At 34.7% G+C, this 24,374-nt stretch overlaps 1 protein-coding gene and 1 pseudogene across 2 annotated transcripts; both read right to left on the bottom strand.

The window, feature by feature from the left end:
- Nucleotides 1-4,437: 4,437 nt before the first annotated feature.
- On the bottom strand, nt 4,438-21,645 carry LOC145578140 (senescence-specific cysteine protease SAG12-like). The gene is made up of 4 exons (XM_081635522.1): nt 21,561-21,645; nt 16,847-17,003; nt 6,078-6,538; nt 4,438-5,230 (listed from the first exon to the last, which is right to left on the bottom strand). The coding sequence occupies exons 1-4, from the start codon at nt 21,643-21,645 to the stop codon at nt 4,671-4,673; spliced, it is 1,263 nt and encodes a 420-aa protein (XP_081491648.1). The 3' UTR covers nt 4,438-4,670.
- LOC145578139 (cysteine proteinase COT44 pseudogene) lies at nt 21,555-23,878 on the bottom strand (annotated as a pseudogene). Its single transcript, XR_014098846.1, has 3 exons — nt 23,854-23,878; nt 22,488-22,994; nt 21,555-22,241 (listed from the first exon to the last, which is right to left on the bottom strand). The product of XR_014098846.1 is annotated as a cysteine proteinase COT44 pseudogene (transcript).
- Between the last annotated feature and the right edge of the window lie 496 nt (nt 23,879-24,374).

Below are 24,374 nucleotides of genomic sequence, written 5' to 3'. Positions count from 1 at the left end.
TAGGAGCTTCAACAGCTTTTTTGGGTCTGTTAGTAGCTGCCCTAATCTTTGTGGGATTAGTGGAAAAACTAGCCTAACAATTGCCCCTAATTTTTATGTTTAGCCTTGAAGATGAAAATTACCAAAAGTGTTTTGTATTTCAAATTGGAAGTTTCACAACGGTTAACAAAAATAACGTTGCAATTTTGAATTTTGATTCCAGTTAATTCTCTCTCTTCCTCTGCTTTCTCTGTTTCGAATTTTTTTGCTTGTTGTTTGTCTTGCGATAGGTGATATATATGGTAAAAGTGGTGTTTGCTGGTGCTGCTGAGGAGGGTGTGAAGAAACCTATTAAAATCATTACTGTAAAAAACTTGATTTATAAATAGAAGATAACAAGTTGTAGCACTATTATCTTTCATTTTATCTTATCTATTTCCTAAATTTTTATTTAAAATCCAATCAATTTAGATTACATATGGAAAAGTAAAATTGAGACTTGAATAAAATTTGGATGTACACATATTTGAATACACATATTCGAGTAACTAATTTGAATTCATGACAAGTTTTATGCATTTGTCAATCAACATAAACGGAAAATCCCTGTTGATCTTCATGATTATCAAACTTTGTCAATCTAAGGGTATTTACGGTATTTCAACCATTTACTATGAGGATGTAATGGTAACTTCCTTGTGATGAACCGGCAATCTACAATGACTAAGCTTCCACGTTAGTTTACCAATTGCCCCGTAGGATCTAACGCCATAGACGGCCGTTAGCTAGGTAGCGTTTATTGCTCTTCACTCTTCTTCTGACATAGGTCAAAACACCTAGCTCTCTCTCCTAGTATTTTCTCTCTCCTTTGTATTAGCTAGATATTTGACATCTAACACTTGTTGAAGACAACGAAGGGATAATCACCATGGATCAAGTCATTATGATTTGTTCTGGGTTAAATTATTTTGACATTGTTTTAACAAGTGTTTGACATTCTTAACTCATGTTTTATATTGTTTTGGGTTAATTTGTTTGACATGTTTGTTAGCAATAACTGTATAAATTATGTCTTTTGATACTTCAATTTATACATTTCGTTCTTAGCAAATTTTTGAGGTGAACAGTTGCATAGAGCATCCACCACCTCAGATACCCTACTCGATCATTCATCAAGAGTAGTTGCTTAGGAAATACACACTTTAGCCAACGTTTTTAAATTAGCTTAAAAACGATTACGAAATACACACTTTGGCAGTTGATTATTTATTTCTACGTATCAGTTACTGTTTTAAGAGGTCCGGGGAACTATCAAGAGGAAGGGAATGTCATAGTTACCTAAATAAAATGTAGCCCCATTGACTAAGCGTATGTTCTCTTCAGCTAATTTTCAGTTTAATTCAGTTCAGTTTCGTTCCAATAAGTTTAATTCAGTTCAATTCAGTTTAGTTTTAGTTCTTAATTTCCTTCTCTCATAAAATATTCAGTTCACTTCAGCTCTAATAAGTTCAGTTCAATTCAGTTTAGTTCAATTCTTAATTTCCTTTATCACATGCACCCGACCTAAAATTTTATTAATCGGTTGACGGTTATTATCAGGTCGGGTGCATGTGATAAAGTATTGGATCGAATCAGTTGTCGGTTAACATTAGGTCGGGTTCAGGTCGGTTACAGGTCATTAGTTTCACCCCATTGTTCAGGTACAGGTCGGGTTCAGATCATTGTCGATTCAGGTCAGGTCTCGAGTCGAGTCAGTTTTTGACAGGTCTAAAAATATTTCATATATGAATGATGAACAGAAAATGCCATTTGGATTAGCCTTTACTGGTTTTGTTTGTCAACCGTAATATCAAATTTTCTTAATTGTAAAAAAGAACCCCTTATTTCTAATAATTTTACAATTAACAAAATTTTACCTACATCAACAAGGGTTATAACACAACAATTATGTGTTAATATATTTGGATTCTTAGCCCTTTCCTGATTAATTCTTGTTTGATTTTGTTAAATATGTTTTCATTATCGTTAATTGTCAATTGTAGATGTCGTATGTCTTTATTTAATGAAATTTAATGTCCTTTGGGACTTCTTTTAATGAAATAAGGGGTTAGTTTTTAAAATTATGGAAAATTGGATATTACCGTTGACAAACTAAAAAGGATTATCATTGGGAATTTTACCTTAATATATCATACGTATGGGAAATAGGTAATACTTCCTCCGTTTCTATTTAGTTGACGCGTTTGATTTAGGCACATGTATTAAGGAGAGGAGAGAGAGTTAGAGAGAATCATAAAGCAAGTGGAATAGCTTGAAAATGCAACGTAAAAAACTTACCCCAAAAGGAAATGTGTCAACTAAAAAAAAATTCCTAAAAAGGAATACATGTCAACTAAAAAAACGGAGGCGATGTGTGTTTAAATAAAAGGATAAAAGTCATAATACTAACGAACTCCTCTATCGGCGTACGACTTTCACCATTAACTAATCTAGTTATGGAGTCATAATGTCATTAAATTTCATTTACTCCCTTCTTGTGTTTATAATAAGTGTTTAAAAAAACCAATTGGTACCGTTTGTTAACAAGTGTTACTTCCGCCAATTGGTACCGTTTGTTATAAATGTAATAATAATAATAATTACAGTAATACATTGTATCCAAAAACATATAAGCAAAATTAAACTTATTACACCATAATTTGTCTGATGTAAAACTTATCTAATACTTGTAATATCTAAATAATCCAAAAGGAAACCTCAAAGGTTAAAATATGGGGTGTAGCTAGTCTTAGTTCAACCAGTTAAATCTAATCGTCATCACCAAACGAAAACCATTCAAACTAACGCTTATTAATATAATTACAAGTTTCGTTCGTTATGTGAGTCAATAGTTCAATGAGCTAATATGCATCTCTTGATTCGGATCTTCCACCACCATGATCTGTAGAGTCATTAGAAACATAAAATTAATATAAACAAAATGTAGGTAATTACATACAAAACAAACTTATTTCAGAAAACTAAAACATAAAGAATTCTAGAGCAAATTATTCAGATATCTGTGCAAACCCAAGAGACAAAATTTCAACAGGAAGCATCAACCAAATATCTATGCTAGCTAATCTAAATCATAGAAAATTAAATCCAGTCATACCTCAAAAAGTTTAGTCTAGCTTTTAACTAATTAAAAGAATTAACTCCAACACATTAGAAATTTAAGAAGATGGAGAGAAATAATATGGATTGATATAGTACTTACAATTAGTGTCTCAGAATATAAATTAATTAGCACGCATGCCCCTTAATACCATATGTTGACACGAACAAACCTACATAAATACACTTGTTCCACCGTGTTTTAATAAAGTTTACACTTACCAAATGCGTTTGTGTGTTAATAAGATTTACAATTTTTTTTATTTTTTTTTTTTGCAAAAAACTACTCCCCTCGTCCCTTATAGATAGTCTCTTATGGCCAATTTTTATTCCCAAATTAATAGTCCCATTTGCTTTTTTCAAGTACCATTAATATCAATTTTTTTACCAAAATTCCCTCCAATTTGCAACAATATTTGTGCAAATTTAACTTTCCTATGTAAATTTTGTTTTTCCATGTATTTTTATTACTTTATCTCTCTACTTTTTTACATACCCAAAGTAAATTTACATTTTCAATGTACTTTTACTACTTTTATTTATGTTTATTAATTCACGTGAAAATTGCCCATAAGGAATTATCAATAGGGACGGAGGGAGTATTTTTTAATATTATATCAATATCCTCTCATAGTCCTCACCAAAACCAACTAATACATTTTAAATTGATTCATCTCTCTCACAATCAATAATTTTCTAATATTCTATCTTTTTTTTTTAACAATTTTTTAGTACTCCAACTATCCTACTATTTTTATTTTGAAAAAAATGTTAATCGGGCATTATTATCAAAACTAAATCAAATTAAATTCCGCCAAAGTTATGAAACTTTGAGGGAAATTATCCAACCATACACAAGTCGATTCACTCACACTATATCTTGCAACTAAAGAAACTAAAATTATCTTGTCTTCCAACAAAGTATTAGACTTTTGAAAGTATTAGTCAATGAATAATAAATTTTGATTGAAAAATATCACACTTGGTTGGATAAAAAAATAAGTCAATTGACCTATCTTTGAATGGTCTATAAAGTATAAACCACCACCTAACTACAATAATGCTAAAATAATGAAGTAGTGTTACTTCGTATTCATCTTCCACTGTAAACTAAAAGCCCACTAACGGCTAAGGTGCTTATAAGTAGCGTCGTTTCATAGCTGTTTGCCTAGGTGTAGCTATTAACTTATGAATAGGATGCTGACTCGTTATGCGCATACTCCACATTCTGACATGGCAGGAAAGATTGACAAAGTTCGTTAATTATGAAGATCAACTGGGGAGCCCTCCAACATAAAACCATTTAACAATAAAAATTATATAGAATAAAAGGCTTCAATTACTTCATGACTAAAGCAACTGAGCAAGTACAATATCAGCAGAATTTCAAGTACATATAGTAGACTAAACCACAAATTAAAAGTACAAGGTAGTTATAACATAACAAAACACATAATATCGGTGAATTACATTCATGTAGAGAGAGCCTGTGTTCTTAGTTCGTTACTCGAACATGTGTATACGATAAATTATAATTATGTTGGAATGGAAGCATGCATGGTAATTCCACATGAATTGGTTCCTCTCAATAACCTCATAAACCCGTTCTCCCCCCAGGTTGTTCCCCATGAATTCTTCAACAACCAATAGTCAGTCCCATCGGAACTGGTTCCGTACCCAACGACAGCAACAGCATGATCCAACTGTGAGCCACATGATCCTTGGAAGACTCCACTACCATATTGCTGGAACTCGAACGAGCCAGCAGCAATTCCTACCGAGACAGGCTGTCGCGAAACAGCTTGCATCAAGACGTTCTCATCTTGTGGGAGTTCTGAATAGCCATTGATGGTTACTACACCAGTACTAGCCTGGCATTGACCTTGAGTAGACTGGTATGGGTATTGAGACTCCATGGTTATGCCTTGGTTTTGTTTTATGAATTCAAAGGCGCTTTCCGGGTCTCCACCATCACATCCATTGCTGTTTTGATCGCAGTCTACGAGTTGCTGCTCTGAGAGCGAAATTAACCGTCTTGTTCTTATTTGATTTATCCCTTCAACTGCCGCTACTGCAGAGAATGCCCAACAGCACCCTGGAGAAATTTTTTAACACAATGTTAAAAACGCTATTTTTCAGTTTTATTTTAATTGACACGTTTTAACATGCTTGTTAATACATGTAGCACAGATTCCCTTATACCCGACGCGAATTAATTCCACTTTAAAGGAGGGGTTGATGAGATTCGAACCCGTGACCTCTATGTCACGTTGGGTCTGATACCATGTTAGAGGACCAATTAACTCAACCAAAAGCTTAATCTGATGGTTGAGGCTCAAGAATATTATCATATACTCTATCATTTATTTTTAAGTATAGATTACAAACCAACGTTAAATAACTTATGTGAACCATTAAAGTCAAAACATATGTGTTAATAATATGAAATGGAGAAACTACATATACATTGAATGAACAATATAATGCCAACAAATTCATCCTGGTAAAGTCTACTTTAAAATTGTACAGTTCAACAATAGTTGCACTATTATAACTTTGATTTTTATGTTTGTCAACGCACCACTTTGATACAAGTAATAATGTAATATACTTCATCCGTTTTTTAATTATTGCACCACTTATCTTTTTAAAAAGTTCCATAAATATTGCACCATATCGTTTTAAGGAAACAAAATATCTCTGTTCACATTGCAAATGCCTAATATACCCTTACTTGTACCCAATCTATATGATGCGATAATAAAATAACAGAAAAAGTATATGAATATACCTTAGAAAGGATATGCAATGCAAGTATAATACTTTTAATTAAGTCGGTTTATCCCAGCAGTCCAACACTAAGCTCATTATAGAGGTGATATATTGAAAATTAATGTATGCATGAACAAAACTAGAAATTATATATTTCTTTTGGTCCTTACCACATGATTGCCCTTGGTCCTTTATAGGAGTGACAGCTCCTTCGTATCTCCAATCTACCGAAGGCTGTACATCAGTGAGATTGTTGTACTGGAACGTGGATTTCATGGAGCTGCTGGATGGATGAAACGCCCTCTTATAACCGGTACGAGTAGCTACAAACTCCTCGGTTGTTAAATCAACAAACGCATTAATACGTAAGTTAAACTTATTAGAACTGTTACCATTAAAACTCTCAATACGCTCAACATTTTCTTTAAAAATGTTGAAACGCTTCTCCTTCTCAATTTCATCTTCATAGACGCGTCCATGTTGAACCATCCATTGCTCGTGCCTCTCTCTCAATGACAAAGGGTTGTGATGGTCGAGAGGACGAGCTGAAGCTTGGGTGGTCCAATACCCTAAGGTAAGGACTAAACACAGGAGTTGGAAGTGTTTGTTTGAGGGTGCCATGAAGCTAAGCCTAAGAATAATGTATGTTATATGAGATAAAATATGCTCTTAAAATTTTAGGATGTTGGTTTATGCATAATACAGTATGAAATGCTTCCTCCTTTTATAGGCAAATTTTGTTATAATAGTAGGAAATATATTCTACGTAACTTAAATTAAAGGGTAATCCTAAGTACATACTTGTGTTGACCTAGCTCCTTAATTCTCCATAACTTACGGGATGTTAAGACAATCTGTATTGCGTCTAAAATGGTTGGGATTAAAAATTTGCTAATAGATGAGATTAATTATTTAATTCATGAAAGATATTTTTGTAGGAGAAATGTTGATATAATAATTCGTAGTACAATAAGTCTTGTGTAAGGCAGGTGTATATTAATTTTATTGTAAGATGATCAATTTAAAAATAACTCTAACTACTTTTATGGTAACTTTAACACCTTAAAGGGTAACTTTTAATTTGTCGTTGGTTTGAATCTTATTTTAATGTATAGATTCATCATTACATACTAAAGGCTAATATTATTAATCTGATACATTATAAATTTTTTTGTTAGATGAAATTTATTATTAGAAAAAAAAAAACTTTTTGTGAAAAACTACCTTATACAATACTATTTTTGTGAAAAACTACCTTATTAAAAAAAATATTGTAAGAAACTACCTTATAAAACTTAGATGTTGTAGAAACTACCTTATAATGCATTTAATGTTGTAAGAAGCTATATTTTGCCAGATTTTTGGATTGAATAATGGGACGTTTAATGACCCATTTTCAATCATTTTTTCTCATTTTCCCACCCAATTTCTCTATAGCCCCCATATTACCTCTAATACTCATTCTCTAGCATTGTTAAATTAAGCACGTGGTAGCAACTTACAACCTTTAGCTTTTATAATATAGTTTCTTACAACAATTTTTTTATAAGGTAGTTTTTCGAAAAAATTTGAAGTATATAAGGTAGTTTTTCACAAAAAAAATCCTTAGAAAAATAATAACTTTTGTAGTATAAAGAGTAACTTTAACTACTTTTAACATAACTTTAACCCGTCTTATAATAAATTAACGTACACCTGCCTTTTTGAAGAATTTGTGTTCATAATAAGGCTCTATTTGGTTTTTCTTTTGTATGAAATTATAATACGTGAAATCATCTAAACATACTTCTATCTAATTTATTTCTTAGCTGTTTGTTAGAAAATATTGTTTGAAAAATTTCTTAATACGTGATTTGATCTTCACAAATTCTTATAAGTGACTAAGCTAACCATATGATGTGACCACTTCACATATAAGCAATTGATGAGGGTTATGGCGATGATCATATACAGGGTTTCCATAAGGGAAATTGGGTTCGGTTATAAACAAGTGGAGTTAATATTTTAGTAGTTAAAATAAAAGAAGATGGATTACTCTTATAAAGTTATGAACAAACATGGTTACTTATTTTTATCAATAATTAATGTTACTCGTATTATAAATGAGGGATACTCTATGAACAAATTAAGTTTACTTACATACATGAATAATTAAGGTTACTCACATTACTCGTGACAAGTAATGATTATTTTTATGAATAAATGTGGCTACTTACCCACTAAGATTTACTGTTTGTCTTAGATTGTTTAGATATAACAAAAAAATAATATATATTATAAAGATTAAAAAAAATATTTTAACTGAATTTATATAAAAAAGTTTAATGGAAAAGAGATCAAAATAATGAAATCCTAACATTTCTTATATTTATACTTAGGGCCTGTTCATTTCAGCTTAATTTCAGTTCAATTCAGCTCTAATCAGTTCAGTACAGTTCAGTTCAACTCCTAATTTCCTTCTCTCATAAAATATTCATTTCAGCTCAATTTAGTTCAGTTCAGCTCCAACCAGTTCAGTTCATTTCATTTCATTTCAACTCCAATCATTTCATTTTAGCTCAGTTCACTAGATGAGAATAGACTCCAATCAGCTCAGCTCAGCTCAGTCCACTCCTTATTGTTTTCCTCATTTTACTTTTTACAAAAGTTTTTTTTCAAAGAAAATTAAATTTTCTCAATGATAAAACCATAAGAGAATGAAGGGACTACTATATGTGATATTATCTTTAAGATCCATTAATTTGAGAATGGTAGTATATGTTTTTCTGCATTATATGTCGCAAAATAATTGACATAATCAAACATGTCACATATATAAGAGAACAATTTATCTCTAAAGTTGCAGTTTACTTCTCTGATTTAGTTAGTGTCTTGCAGGATGTGTTGCTGAGTTATAATTTGATAGTTTTGAGTAGTTGAGAATTTTGTCGCTCATCATCTCGCAAAATTAGTGTCATTTAGGGTTGAACAAGTGTGGGTCAACCATTCTCCTATAGAGATCGCTCTCTAGTACTATCACACACTTAGTTTGTTGACTAATAAATTGTTCAGTGCGCGTTCCTCAAAAAAAGAAAAGTTTTAGTAAAAAAAACAGTTCATATTATAAAACTTCATACTAACTTTTTTTTTTAAGACAAACCTTCATACTAACTTAGTACTTATAAATAATATATTTTATAAAATTGTTATTTTAATATATTACTAAAAAATAATGATTAAATTTAGTTTATAAATAATTAAAACAAGTAAATATGTTTGATATTTTGGGATGAAAGGAGTACTTTGTATTATAGACGGATGCATTTAATTGCATATATATTGCTTCAGGATACACATGTAATTATGTAATTTACAATAAAACCATGATGATATAATCACTGATTTTTCCAAAGCTTAATATGAGAGTGAATCATATAATAACTGGATAATTTTATTTTTGGCAAAAGCTAACGAACGCCCCGGGGGCTTTGGATAAGGTAGTTAAAAGTATAAAGATTAAATTAAAATTAACATTAATTACACCGATCGACTCGTGATTTTGTCATGCATTCCCAAATTAATACCATTTTAGACAATATTTTAAATGTTTATCCAACGCCTCGAAAGCGTTCGTTAGCAAGATCCTTTATTTTTTATTTCGTTATTGACTGAATCATTAAGACAAACTAAATTCCATATATCATCCAAAACCATGAAATGGTTCTAGTGACGACCCAAATCACGTAAAAAAATGACAAAAAGACTAATGACTTAAACCTTAAGGTTCAACTGACCAAAGACCGTGTGTAAAAGTCACACATAGTTGATTACGGCAAATAATTTCCACAAGACTCGAAGTCTAGAAAGTTTACTACTCTTGCACTTGCTCATATGATATTGTGTTCTCGATTAGGGACAATATTCGCTTAGGAGCATAATATCCTAAATGTATAAATAGTATATTTATATTAAAATATAATATTCAGTCTGTTTTATAATAATTGACATACTAATTCCTTTTTTTAAAAAAAAAAAAAGAAAATTTCAGTATTATTCATGTACTAATTTTGACTATAGTATTGGTCATGTAAAACATCTACGTTAGATATTAATGTGAAGTTCAATATTGTTAAATTTTGATTAATTTTGTTAACGTCTAATTATATATTTGACAAATTTGATTGTGTCAATTAATATGAAAGTGAGGGAATAGTATGAGGTTTCAATATGAATAATTAACAAAAGGATTGTTTCACTAGTAGAAAAATGGAGAATGGCACCGAGCAATGGCCACCGATTTTTAAAATCCGGTGGGGAAAAATGGGGAAAAATGAGCGGGATTTTAAGAGAAGGGTCAAACCGGTGCCAAATTATAAAATAAAAAAAAAGCCCCACTTTATAAACCCATAACCCTAGCCTCCTTCTCTCTCCCCTCTCTCCTCCTTCCTTCGATCTGTCTCTCTTTCCTCTCCCTTATGTCTCCTTCTCTCGTCTCTCTCTTCGATCTCCTCCCTGCTTCTCTCTCGTCTCCTTCTTGTCCCCTTCGATCTTCTTTCATCTCCGCAACAACAACACCACCACCACCAAGCCCTCCTCTTCTTTCCCCTCAAAGCCCACCACCGCCACTGCCGCAACAACACCACCACCAAATTCGACATCAACAACAATTTTCTCATTAATGAAGCTTTGTCGGTCGTCCTTCCTCGTCGTCGGTCAGTCGTTGTTCGTTAACCAAGCTCTTTCTCCCTCGCAAGTTTCTTCGTTAATCAGAAATTTGAGGTTAGTGTTTCTGGGTTCTTTAGCTTTGCGTTTTGGTTCAATTATTCATGTTAGATCACGAAATTGTTGCTTTAATTTGGTTGCTGGTGGTTGTGGTTTAATTTGGTTGTGGTTTAAATTGTTGCTTGTCTTGTAGATCTAATTTGGGTTTTTTTTTTCTTTTTTTTGAGTTTTGAGGATTAAATATCAAGATTATTTATTTATTTATTTAACAAATATCAATATGAATTCTGTATTTGCGTTTATAATGTTTTTATTGTTCTATTTTACTAGATTTTCTAGTAGGTGTTTTTGGATTTCAAACTTTTTTTTTTAAGGAATTCGAACAGTTTTTTATATTACTTGCTGCTTGTTTTTTTTGTTCTATATTACTAGATTTTTTTTTTTTTTTTTGTTCTATAATGTTTTTGGGTTTCAGAATGTTAATTTATTGTGGGTTTTTATTAATTTTGGTGTCCAAATTTAATGCAGGTTTTACACATCACATAGTAAAAGGATTCAAGATGTTAATTTTGGAATATGATTTTGGTGTTTTAATTCGATGTTGCAGTTTTATTTTTTTATTTTTTTTTTTTTTGAAATTGTAAAATACTGTAATAATTTATTTGATGAATATATGTATGTGATTATTAAATATACTTGTATTATGTTTTTAATATCTTTGTCTGCTAATTTTAAGTGAAAAAAAAAAATTATTTTTTTGGCACTTTTGGCACCGATTAATCGGTGCCAAAAGTAATGAATTATTTTTGTTTTAAAAGTGGGTGACTATTATTCCGACCGGTTAACCGGTGGCAACGTGTGTATTGCCATCGGTTTTGAACCGATGGCTTTTTATACAAGTATTGGCACCCCTCAAATGCTCAACGGTTCAAAACCGGTGGCATTGAGGGGTTTTGAACCGGTGGCAATCACCTTTTTTCTACTAGTGTTTGATACAACTAAAATTAATGGAGGGAATGGAGGACAAGGGATAAGGGGATGGGGTATATTTTATTTGGATAACAATTAAGGATGGAATTAAAGGGAAGAGAAGTAGAGGAATGAAATTGAAAGAAATTAATCCCTCCAATAATGGAGAGATTTGGAAGGAAAACTTCTTATTCTTCTCTCCCCTCCCTTTCTCTTTCCAACCCCTCACCTCATTACCCTTCATTTCTTCCCAATTTCTTCATCCAAACACACCGTAAGGATATATATTTACTAGTATACATTTCATACATACTTATGTGGAAAAAAAAAGGCAAAATTGGTCGCAACACCCTGAAGTGTGGCTTAGGTTAGGTGGACTGAGCAACCTAAACTTTGCGTAGTAGCCAAAACATCACCAACTATGGTTAGGAGCAATGAATGCCATAAACGAAAATTTCTCCCTACCCTTCTTTTCGTCCCAATTTCTTTACCCAAACACACTGTAAGGATATAAGTATACTAGTATACATTTCATACATACTTATGTGGAAAAAAAAAAAAGCAAGGCCGCAACACCTTGAAGTGTGGCTTAGGTGGACTGAGGAACCTAAACTTTTCATAGTAGCCGAAACACCACCAACTATGGTGTTAGGAGCAACAAATGCCATAAATGAAATTTTCTGGCAACTTATTTTACCGGGAGGAGGTGAATCTTCACTCTCTAGAGCAGTTATGTAGTGTTTCATCCACTTAGCACACATGGATTCACCTCCTCTGATAAAATGAGTGGCCGAAAGTTTTCATTTAAGGCACGCGTCGCACCTAACACCATATTTGGTGGTGTTTTGGCTACTACGCATAGTTTAGGGTGCTCAGTGCACTTAAGCCATATTTCAGAGTGTTGTGGCCAATTTTGCCCAAAAAAATAACCAACTTGTAAAAAGACTAAAATTAAGGGTATATGTGTAAGAAAGATTCCTAAATGATTTCTGTTTTGGGTAATTTTTACCCAAGCCACGTGGGCCAATCAGATGGCAACACATGTCAATCCCGGATTTTTCCAAACTAGACCTATCCCCATTTGACACGTGGTGTTCCCAGATTTCTGGAAAAAAGACGGCCTTCATGGCCTAAATCCCGAGAAAGCCGTAATTCAACGCAGCCTATCAGAATTAGGTTAGAATGACTTAATCAGGGGCACATTCACCGATGACCCTATAAATAGGGAGATTCCCCCCCTACTTTGGGACATCTACAATTCATTTATTACAGCCTACCCTATATTCTCTTACATAAGAGAAAACACCTGATCTCAGAATGCGAGAACTAGCCGGGGCAACACTGCGAGCTACTTTGGGCTTTTCGTCCCCCTTAGGCACCGCCGCTGCGCCAAACTTCATGCCTAGGTCTATTCCTAGGCCGAAGCCTTGCAAGTTGATGCGCTTCCCCTCGATGTTAAGACGGGTCTTCCCAACCGACAGTTCAAGAGCCGTCTAGGTCGACGACACCTTCTGAGATTTGGTGGAACTGTCGGCTATCTCCTCTAGCTTCTGCTTGATGAGCGTTTGGAAGGATCGAGGAACATCCTGCAAGACAATGGTACAATGAGTATACAGCCGGCAATGAGCTTCTTCTAGTAGAAGATTACAATGAAATTCAAAGTAAATAGGCCAAACGGTGAATACCTGACCTTTGGCGGCTATTTCCGCCCTTTGCTTCTCCTCCTTGTCTTTGCGGATCTGTGCGGCCGACCGCCTGGGAGTCTTCTCGTTTGGGAGCATTCTTAGAGCTTCTTCCGCACAAGACAAATGGTCAATTCAATAGAATGACAAGATGGTCAATGCAACAATAGGGAAGGCAAAGTTGCCAGATGAGTAAAAAACCTACGATTTGTGAACATCCTGCTAAGTCCACAGGTAGACAAGAACGCCTCGTCCCTCAACCACTCATGTTTTGGAATCCATTTTTTTGGGACACTTATTAATTCCCCGGTTGAGAGGGTGTCTGTTGTGTGTTCGAAGAACCCCGCCTCTATGATTCTTTCATAATCCTCATCTGGGATAGCGAGGAACTTGCATTTTTGATCCAGAAGGTCAGGTTTTTTATTGTATCGTCAGAGCTTGTAGTTCTCACACCGTGTGGGGGCAAAAACCCGATAGAACCAGTGCTTCTAGTTGTTCCACTTAGACGGTTTGTCTAAAGTCACCTGATACTGGGGGTAGGTGGTCAAAGTATACCACGCCCTCCAGCCACCTGGGTTGCGGCTAAGATAGTGCATGTGAGCAAATGCCTCCCAACCGGGGTGCAGACCCTGCATCTCACAGGCGGCGACATACCCCAAAATGTTAACCCATGAATTTGGGGACAACTGCCAAACACCCAAGTCATACTCCCGCAAGATGGCCTTCACAGTATCATGCAAGGGGAACTGTAGACCAGCCAAAAATGCCGCCTCATAGCAGCCGATGTAACTGCTGGCATTTTCCTGGTCATCTTTCTAGGAAATGGTGCCCAACTCAGGCAGCACCCGGATCCTATACCCATTACCAAGCGGCCATTTGAGAGTAAAATTTTCAAGTCCCTTCTCCATACTCACTCTCTCTTTAGCAGAGACGTGAATTTTGAAGGGATCTGCCTTCCCACTCTAATTTTTTCTCTCCTCCACCTCACTATCTTCAAGCGGGGATATGGAGGCATCACTGCTACCCTCGGAGCTAGACCTAGAGGCGGTACTTCCTCCATGTCTCTCCTAGGAAACTTCTTCACCGTCTTACCCCGAGGCAGACGCATTTTCCTCCCCGTCTCCATCTTCGGGATCAACTTCTTCAAACCCGGCATTGGAGACGGCCTCCTCACCGTCTCTACCCTTAGTCTCATACAAGATCCCATCACTTGGGGTCCTGGGGATCCTAGACGGGGATTACTCCCCCGAGTCAACTTGCATGTCTTCCCCCTCAACCAGGGTCACTTCATCAGATGGTACTTCCAATGTATTATCTCTCCTTCGCCGTCTGGTGGCTGTTTGTTTGGTTCTAGCCATTGTGTCCTAAACAGACACAGAGACGGTCGGTTTAGGGGATGTACAAAATTGCTCCATGCACCCAGAGCTGGCACCCCCAATCCTAGACTCAGTCTTACTAGGAGACCGGCTGACTACTGACCTAGGTTGTGCCGTGTGTGTTAGTGATGAGTCCATTTATTGAATGAAAGTATACAAACAAAAAAAGCAAGAATGAGATGAAGAGGGTAGAGACGATACCTTTAAATTTAAATCTGGATGGGGTAAAGCGTTGACCAGCTGCAGCAAGCGGGTTGAAGTTGATTTTGCTTGTATATAGCACAAGCGGTTGCTAATCGGCTGTGCAGACGGGCGAAAAAGGAGCTGTTTGTGTTTAACACACACGGTGGTCAAAGTTTCTCTCTCTAGATTTCTTTGACTTTATCTCTCTAAATTTTTTTTGAAAACATCCAAAATGAAAGGGGTAAAACCTGTATTTATAGAAGGGTAAATACAGCTCCCTCTAGCCAGAGGAAATACTTGTATTCAGCTCCAAGCGAGAAAAGGATATTCTCGTAATTTCCCCGAAATGTAAAAAGTTAAAATTCACAGTTAAAATTCAACTAGTGGCAGAGTGACACGTGTTAGAGATGCCACGTGGCGTGCCATGTCACATTTGTGAATGGAAAATGTTTTGGGTATTTTTTTACCCAAGCCACGTGGGCCAATCAGATGGCGACACGTGTCAACCCTAAATTTGTCCAAACTGGACCTATCCCCATTTGACACATAGCGTTCCCAGATTTCTGGAAAAAAGACGGCCTTCAGGGCCTAAATCCCGAGAAAGCCGTAATTCAGCGCAGCCCATCAGAATTAGGTCAGAGTGACCTAATCAGGGGCACATTTACCGATGACCCTATAAATAGGGAGATTTCCCCTACTTTGGGGACATCTAAAATTCATTTATTACAGCCTACCCTATATTCTCTCACATTAGATAAAACACCTAATCTCGGAATCCAAGAAGATCGGATCTTACTTTTACCTTTCCGCACTTTTTACTTTCTCCAACGCGTTCTAACTTGGTTGTCGGAGGCGGAGCTCCAATCAACCGGAGTCTCTGTGTTTTGCAGGTACAGACCGCGCCGGACCAGTCTTGGTGACGTAACTCTCCCGAGGGACAAAAACACCCAAAATAATTTCCACAATGAGTTGTAGCAGGGCTGGGGAATGTTTGTGTACAATTACTGCTGCCTTATTTTTAATGTAATGATCAGGCCTAGGGGGTTATTTTATTTTGTCTTATAGTGACTATTTATGCTTAGCTGTGTTTTCTTGTAATCCTAGTGGAACATATATTTTGCTCACCCTAATATCAATCCTCTTCTCTTCCTTCTCTAGTTTTTCTTCTATGAATAGCTTTATTCTCTTACACCAAGCTATCTAACTTTTTTTGGTATTAGAGCCACTGGGGAAACATTGGGATATTTTGAATCTTCAAAACCCAATAAACATCACTTGCCTTTCCTAAAAAAATCAAAGCTTTTTCTTGTTTTTCAGCCTTAAAAATCAGAGCTTTGTATTTTGGCAACTGATGCAAATAATGTGTTGTATTTGCACCCAAATGATGGTTATTACTCCATCTCTATTGAAAAGTTGGCTGGTGTTGGAGACTATAGATTCTAGAGAAGATCTATGGAGATTCATCTCACCTCAAAGAAGAAGATAGGTTTTGTTCTAGGCACATTTCTCAGTGGGATATCTGCAAATCTATGGTAATATCATGGATCCATGCTTGCCTTTCTGATACTATTAAAATTATGTGCTTTATGTGAATATTGCTAGAGAGAAACTTGGATGCAGTGTAACTTGAAAATGTTTTTCAATGGCTAATGGATCTAGGAAATATAAGTTGAACAAAGATTTGTATAAACTTAAACAAAACACTAATCCTATTAATGTTTACTATACTGCTATGGCTACACTATATGTGCGAAGAACTTGATTCAATGACTACTCAGCCTGTGATATATATCTGAACCCTTTGGTGAAGTTAAAAATCTGTTGAGTATAGTGGCTAGAAATCATGAACAAAGTAGGCTTTTCCAATTTCTAAGTGGTCTTGATGACCATTATGGTGTAGATAAATGCTCATGCTTACACCTCTACCCACAGTCAAGTCAGCTTTTTCTATGCTTCAGTAAGAAGAAAGCCACAAAGAAATGTTTCTTCCTAGAGCTGATCTTGATATATCTGCTATGTATAGCAGACATAACCCTAAGAAAACCACTGTCACCTATTCTCATTAGGTTAAGAAAGGAAATATTCAGAACAAGTCCTGGTATCTCAATGGATTTCCCAAAAGATGGTTTAAACTCAAGATGAACCCAGTCAATGTTATAGGCAAGAGCATAACTTCTAATCAAACCTGGAACAATAGCAAGAATACACTCAAATTTGCAGCTACAGCACATGTAGTTCTCACAATTAGAAGGTGGCAATATCACCTTTACTCAGTAGCAGTTCGAATAATTTCTAAGACACATGTTATCCTCTAGTATAACAAATGGAAGTAAAAATGATGAAGAGCTAGACAACAGCTTCTCTGGCATGGTGTCATGTCACCATGAAATATCTCTCCCTACAGGTTGGATAATAGACTCAGGTACTTCAGATCACATGACCTATGATCTAAACAAGTTCACAGATCCTAAAGTTGTTATTGGTCTTCTCTAAATAACCTTGCCTACTAGTGCTTTACCCTCAATATCTCACACTAGCAAGGTTGATCTATGCAACTCTCTAAGCCTGCATAATGTTTCATGTGTACCAAAAATCAGGTACAATCTACTATTACTGCCAAAATTGACCAAAAATTCACAATTTGATGTGAATTTCTATAGAAATCATAGTATGATTAGAGATATTGTCCAAAGAAGATATAAGGTGTAGCAAAGGCCAAAAATTCTTTGTACTTAATGAACCATTGAGTGGAGATATGATATCTTAAGAATAAAATTTTTTTACTTGCCTTGCTGCCAAGAAAGAGACAAACCCAATTCCTTTTGTTGCAAAGCATCACAGACCTTGGGCATGCTTCCCTGGGGAAATTACAACACGTTCCTTGTATGAAAAAGACTATCAAGAAAATAGTCAAATTTGTGTCACTTGTCTAATGGCAAAATTTACAAAGCTGCCATACCGGCTGAGTGAATCACATGCTACTAAACCTTATGAGCTGATTCACATGAACAACTAGGATCCTATAAAGTGTGCACAACAGAAAAATACAGGTACTTTCTTACTATAGTTGATGACTGTAGACACCTGATTGTGTCTCCCCAAAAACCAAACCCATTGATGAGTACTTTTCACGTCTTTGATTATCGAGTTAGGTGAAAAGTTGAAGAGTCTCGTGAATTTCCTAAGCCTTGACCATTTACAACCTTTCCTTAAATGTTTTAAATTAAAATTATTCATTACGTGTCCTTGAAAATCATTCATTTCGTGTCCAATTTATAAAAACATCTAAACCAGTCTATTTTGGTCTATAATATGGGTCCAATAATGGTGTAGTTGGATGGGACTTGAAAAGAGCTTTCCAACGATAAATTATAAGCCCAATCCGAGTCATAACGAAGAAGTTATGACTAAAATACTAAATTGATCCCAAACCGAGCCTTATCTGCGGCCCAATGATCATGTAGAGGGTCCATTAACCTTAACCTCATTCCTAAACCAATTAGGATTTATCACAAGCTTTTAGAATCCTCTAGAAGGTTGTTTTAAGTCCTAAATCCATTAGGATTTATTATAAGCTTCTAGAATCTTCTAATTTAACCTGTTTTCGAAAAGATAAAGATTTAGAATTTTACATAGGATAAAACACTTGTTATTCAATTATTTTAGTTCTGATAAAATTAAAATACTTACGGAAATTCGATTAACCCTATTTGATTGAAAGACGGATTCCGTACAGATTATATCTTCTAAAAAGTATCGTCGAGCGATAGAAATATTGCGTCGCGACAGATGCTGTTGTTTTACTCCGAGTCATATTCTGACTCTTTTCTGATCTTCTACCCTCATTTTTTTCTTATAAATAGAGGTCATATCACCTCGTTTTTAATCATCAACTATCTTGGTCACCAACAATCATCATTGAACCTCTCTCTAAGCTAAAGCTTATTTTTTCTCTCTCTCTCTTTGGCTTCTTGAAGTTTACTAACGTGTGTATTGTTTTGATAGAAAGAGATACGGGCCATCAAAGTAAGTAGTTTGATTACTTAACTATTCTTTTGATATAGAAATCATGCTTAGAACATTGTTTTAATTCCTAGTATCATGTTAGGATGCTTTTTTCCTAGTATCAGGTTAGGATGCTTTTATGATTTTTAGTATCATGTTAGGATGCTTCTATGCATGATTTCTAGTATCATGTTTAGGGTGTTAATTAATATTTCTAATATTACTTTCCTAGTATCATGTTTAGGATAAAGTTTTGATCTTTATTATTAGTGACATTCTAGGATTTGTTATTAATCTGTTTAGTATCATGCCTAGGATCTTGCTAATCATACTTTGAGGATATTATTATGATGATGATGATTGTCGTGTCAATTATATGTTGCTTGATTATTCATGATTTATTGTTATTGCTTATCATGCCCTTTCTTGCAGGTTTAAAGGGAATTTGTAATTGAAATCACGCTAAATAAGATAATTAATAATTTGATTTAGGCTAATATGATTTTAATTCAAATTATTGTCAATAATAGATTTATTTATGCATTAATAATCAACCAACGTTGATTAAATATGCTTAGGATTAATTTATTGATTGTATGTTGATCGAAAAGTGCACATGAATATCATAAGAATTCAGTAGAGGTTGTGTTAGGGCAGGTTCAATCTATTTTAGGTTGGATTCGTACCATTATCCCCGAATATCCAGTCATGGTTACGGACCACTATGGAGTTAGCGATTTCCGTGATTGTGAATGGGGTATAACCTTCACACTTATTAACGGTTTACAAGTTCCTAAAACTTATTGGTGACTTTTTTATCTTTACCTTCTTTTCCTTTAGACGCCACTATGTTTAACTGCATGACCACGGTGGGGTTCAAAGTTGATATTTGAAAAATTCTCTACAATGACTTGTCTAGAAACACTTGGGTGTACTTGCTGCAACTTAAGTTTGATGCTTTTAGCCAACTGAAATCTATTTCTAGCTATGCTCAGACTCATTTTAAGTCAAAAATCAAGTTTTTTAAATCTGAATATGCCTTAGATTTTGATGATGGATATTGTCGATGGTTCTTTGTTGAACTGGGAATAATACACCAAACATCTTGTGTTGACACACCTCAACAAAATGTCAGAGTTGAGAGAAAGCACAGACATGTTCTTCAGGTTGCTAGAGCTATCTGATTTCAAGCAAGGCTTGCATTAACCTATTGGGGTGAGTGTGTTATGACTGCTAGCCATATTATTAATAGACTCCCTACTCTTGTTTTGCAAAATTAAACACCATATAAAATGTTGTTCAAAACCCTTCCTATTTATAATCACATGAAAGTCTTTGGGTTCTTAGCCTTTGCAACTAATCCTTCACTGGTCAAAGACAAGGTTGAACCAATTCAAGAGGTGTACCTTGTGTTTTCTTTGGATATCTAGGAACTCAAAAAGGCTATAGATTACTTCACTTGAAAACAAAAAAAAAAAATTGTTTCAAGCTAAGAGATGTATATATATAACTTTTCATGAAATTATATTTCCGTTTCAAGTTCAATAATCTCTTGATAAATGCATGACTCCCTATCCAGATGTCTTGATCTCAAACTAAGCTACAAGATCTCTAGCCTTAAACCCTTGTGATGATTGTGATGTTACCCTCATCACTAAGTACAACACAAATGAATTAAATCCTCTTCTCTCACCTGAACCTGCTCTCTAAAATAGCCCTCACACTGAAACTGAAGCTGACACAACCTCTGAACCTCAACCTGAATCCGAAACCAGATCTAGACATAACACTAAAATCTCTAAACCACCAACCTAGCTAGTGGAAAGACTATGGGCTTGTTTGTTAAATGACTTTTCATTGGCTTTTTGATTGGCTTTTGGCTTTTGGCTTTTCATTTGGCCAAACATCTAAAATTTGTGTTTGGTAAATGGCTTTTTCAGCCAGCTGAAATGCTGGCTTTTAAGCCAAAATGAAAAAGCTACTTGGAGTAGCTTTTGGCTTTTGGCTACCTAAGTTACTAATAACATCCAACCAATATTACCAAACATGTTTTTAGACTAATAAAAAGTCAAACAGCCAACAAAAAAGCCAATACAAATAGCTAGTCAAACCAGATAATCAAACCAGCCAATAGCCAGCAGCCAATTGCCAAACAAGGCCTATGTTCTACCTTAACCAAGAAAATATCAGCAAATTGCTAATCTGGCTACCTAGATCATAAATGCAGAATTTCATTGTTTCTTGACTACACTTGCAGGATATCATCATGATCTTGAGCATTTTAAACATGCAATGTCAGAAGAGCATTGGGTGAATGCTATGTATCAGGAATTAGCTAGAGCAGTAGGTAATTAAATAGTAGGTTTGACATCTTTAGGTATACCATATAATATTAGGAGGCGTTCGGTTTACATAATGGTGAGAGTTGTTTAATTTAAAAGTAGAAAGAACGAGGTTAGAACTTGATTCTTCATATCTTGTGTTTGGTTGTTCTTTAAGAATAAATTTGCTCTCTTATTTGAGACCTATATATAAGCTTGTTGGAACTTAATTCTTCATATTATAGAGCTGGGAATAATATTTTAACTTCAACAATGTAAAATGCATAGGTTCATAGAGTTAAGTTTCACTAATAAAGATATTTCTCAAAAAAAGAGCACTATTTGTATAAAGCTATCACATCATCAAATGAGGTGAAACAAAAAAAATTCATTCACACTTGCAAAAATAAAACAACCTGATAAAACACCAACAGAAAAAATGGCCTTAGAACATTGGCAAAGTGACCAAAACTCAGATACAGCAACAGATGATCTGGTCATTCTTTGTGCAAGCTAAGGTTTGGTAAATCATATAGGATAAGAAGCGTATGAAGTTATACCACATTTGTTCTGACCTCGAATAATCCTCATATAACCATTTTCACCCCAACTTTCACCCCACGAATTCTTCAACACCCAATAATCAGTCCCATTTGTATCATTCCCATACCCGACCACAGTAACAGCATGATTAATGTTATCGCGGCCACAATCCCCATTATAGATACTATTGCTGTAGTGTCTGAAGTCAAGCCCATGAATATCAATACAAACCGCAACAGGCTGTTGTGAAACTGCTTTCATGAGGGCGGACTCATCGTTAGGAACTCTTTGAAACCCGTCTATTGTCACTGCATTGCTTCCAAGAGTACGAGCTTGACACTGCAACTGAGTGTCCTGATATGGGTACTCGGCTTCTGTTGATATTCCTTTGTTTTGTTGTATAAATGTGAATGATTTTGTCATCTCTCCGCCACCACAGCCGTAATCTTTAACACAATCGAGAAGTTCTTGCTCTGATAGTGAGATCAGTTGTCCTGTTTTGATTTTGTTTAAACCTTCTACTGCCGCGACTGCTGAAAATGCCCAACAACTTCCTGTAAATTTAAACAATATGAATCAAAAAAAAAAAAGCAATATAATAGAAAAATAGTAATTAATCAATAAATATTAACTACATTTGCTTGAGAGTAGAAGGGAGAAGGATTCCCTAATCTCCCCTCTACTATCAGGCAATGACCTGTGGAGCTGGACTGGTTTAACTTGTGAGAGATGTCGATTCAGTTTGACCATTTATTTGAAAATAAATAATTAAATAAATAAATAAAATGATATTCTCATACCGCATAACCCTTGGTCCTTAACCCCCATGACGGCTCCGTGTTCTCTCCAATCTATTGAAGGTAGGATGTCATCATCGGTAAGATTTTCATACCTAAACCGGGTTGTCCTTGTGGACATTGATTCGGAAATATATTGTTTTTTAATACCGGTGTGAGTAGCTATTAGCTCCTCTGTGGTTAAATCCGTGAAGGCGTTTGTACCTAATGTGTATAATTTATTTGATTCATTAGCATTGAAATTATCTATGTATTCAACATTAGTTTTGAATATGTTGAAACGCTTCTCCTTTTCGATCTCATCCTTGTAGACACGTCCATATTGAGCCATCCAACGCTCGTGCCTCTCTTTTAGTGACAAGCTGGCCTTGTGATAGTCGAGAGGACGTGCCAAGGGTTTGGTCGCCCAAAGCCCTAAGACAAGGACTAAGGAAAAACATAAGAGGAGTTGGAAATGTTGGTTTGTGAAAGCCATTAAGATTAAGATAGCAAGGGTATATAGTATATATGCTGTGTATAAATGCACTTACGATATTGTAAGTGATCTAATTTTATACGCAATCTCATGTATAGTATCTGATATAATTAGCTAAAATCCATGTTAAATTAATGTTCACTAGATTTTACGTGGTTGATGTAGAATCATAATTTCTATTCCGTCCATTAGTTGTGGCCTGGGTCTAAGTATGTTGTCAATCTACTTTATCTTGCTTTTTAAAATTGTTTGCATTGCAAAATATCATTGGATATAAACCGGCTACTTTACTACTACCTCTGTTTTTATTAGTTGACACGTTTTGACTTTAGCACTATACACTCACTTCTCTTTGACCGTATTTTGTGATTTATATATAATGAAAAATATAGTGATGTGGGATCTTAATAGAATCATCACGATATATATATTCTAAATATCAACTTTTTATAATTTCTGTTTATCGAAAATTAAATTAATAGTTGAATTTGTACATTAGCAAACGTGTCAACTAAAAAGAAACGGAGGAAGTATATCAATAAGGTCGTGGCTTAGTGATTGATACAGATCGAGAGCCTAGGTAAGTATCAGGTTCATAATCATCCACCCCTATTTGTAATTAAATAAAAATGCATTATGTTCTTGTAGTTCATCAAGACCAAAAATAGAAATTTAAATTGTGTTGCTCAAAATTTATCATTTACGGAGTAATTTGGAGCTATGCCAAAAAATGGAGATGACAATAAACAAATATGTACTTCTTTAATTCTTTTGTTCCTTAATTTTTGCACGTGAACACTTTTCACAATAGTAATTTAAGTTTTTTTTTATAATTAAAGAACAAAATAGTTGTATTAAGTCTTGTTAAATTGGTGTTGACATCTATTTTTGTACATCTTAATGGTTTCAGTATGGGCATTATTAACCCTTTTTTCATAAATATAAATCTTACATAATTGGTCTTGTAAAAAAAAAATTACAAAATTGATGATATTTAAGGTTGAAAATGTGCATTGGAAATTTGAGAGGTGGCAATCCCCCTCTTCCCCTCCCCCTCCCCCTACCTCTGAATGCATTATGTAGGGAGTGGATATAAATTTAATATAGTATACACCCGAGTTTGTAATGAAAATTATTTAATAATAATACCCCCTCCATCAAGAAATAAGTAATTATGTGTATATTATAATCGATTGATGGAGTCTCTAGAGATTCCATGATCACTCATAGTTGAATAACGCAAATGTACACCATGTACAAAATACCATACAATATAAAATTCCGTAGTTGTATAAGGTTGAGTGTTGTCCGTTCACATTTTAAGAAGACAAAATTGTGTTGAACCTAATAAGAAAGGACATAATAAGTCTAAGAAAGGGTGGTGATGACTAGTACTATTCACACTATTTAGCATT

Source organism: Chenopodium album, chromosome 14 (assembly GCF_948465745.1).
Source record: "Chenopodium album chromosome 14, dcCheAlbu1.1, whole genome shotgun sequence".
Lineage (NCBI taxonomy): Eukaryota > Viridiplantae > Streptophyta > Magnoliopsida > Caryophyllales > Amaranthaceae > Chenopodium > Chenopodium album.
The sequence above is the reverse complement of the archived record's forward strand: the minus strand, read 5'-3'. Positions and strand labels throughout refer to the sequence as shown.

What these genes read in the sequence shown, in the direction of transcription:
- LOC145578140 (XM_081635522.1), bottom strand. Translation starts at nt 21,645, where the DNA reads ATGACCAGATCATCTGTTGCTGTATCTGAGTTTTGGTCACTTTGCCAA. An exon ending in AGTGGTTTTCTTAGGGTTAT is followed by an intron (nt 6,539 to 16,846) that starts GTCTGCTATACA and finishes CATTATTCTTAG; the next exon opens with GCTTAGCTTCATGGCACCCT. An exon ending in GGACCAAGGGCAATCATGTG is followed by an intron (nt 5,231 to 6,077) that starts GTAAGGACCAAA and finishes AAATTTCTCCAG; the next exon opens with GGTGCTGTTGGGCATTCTCT.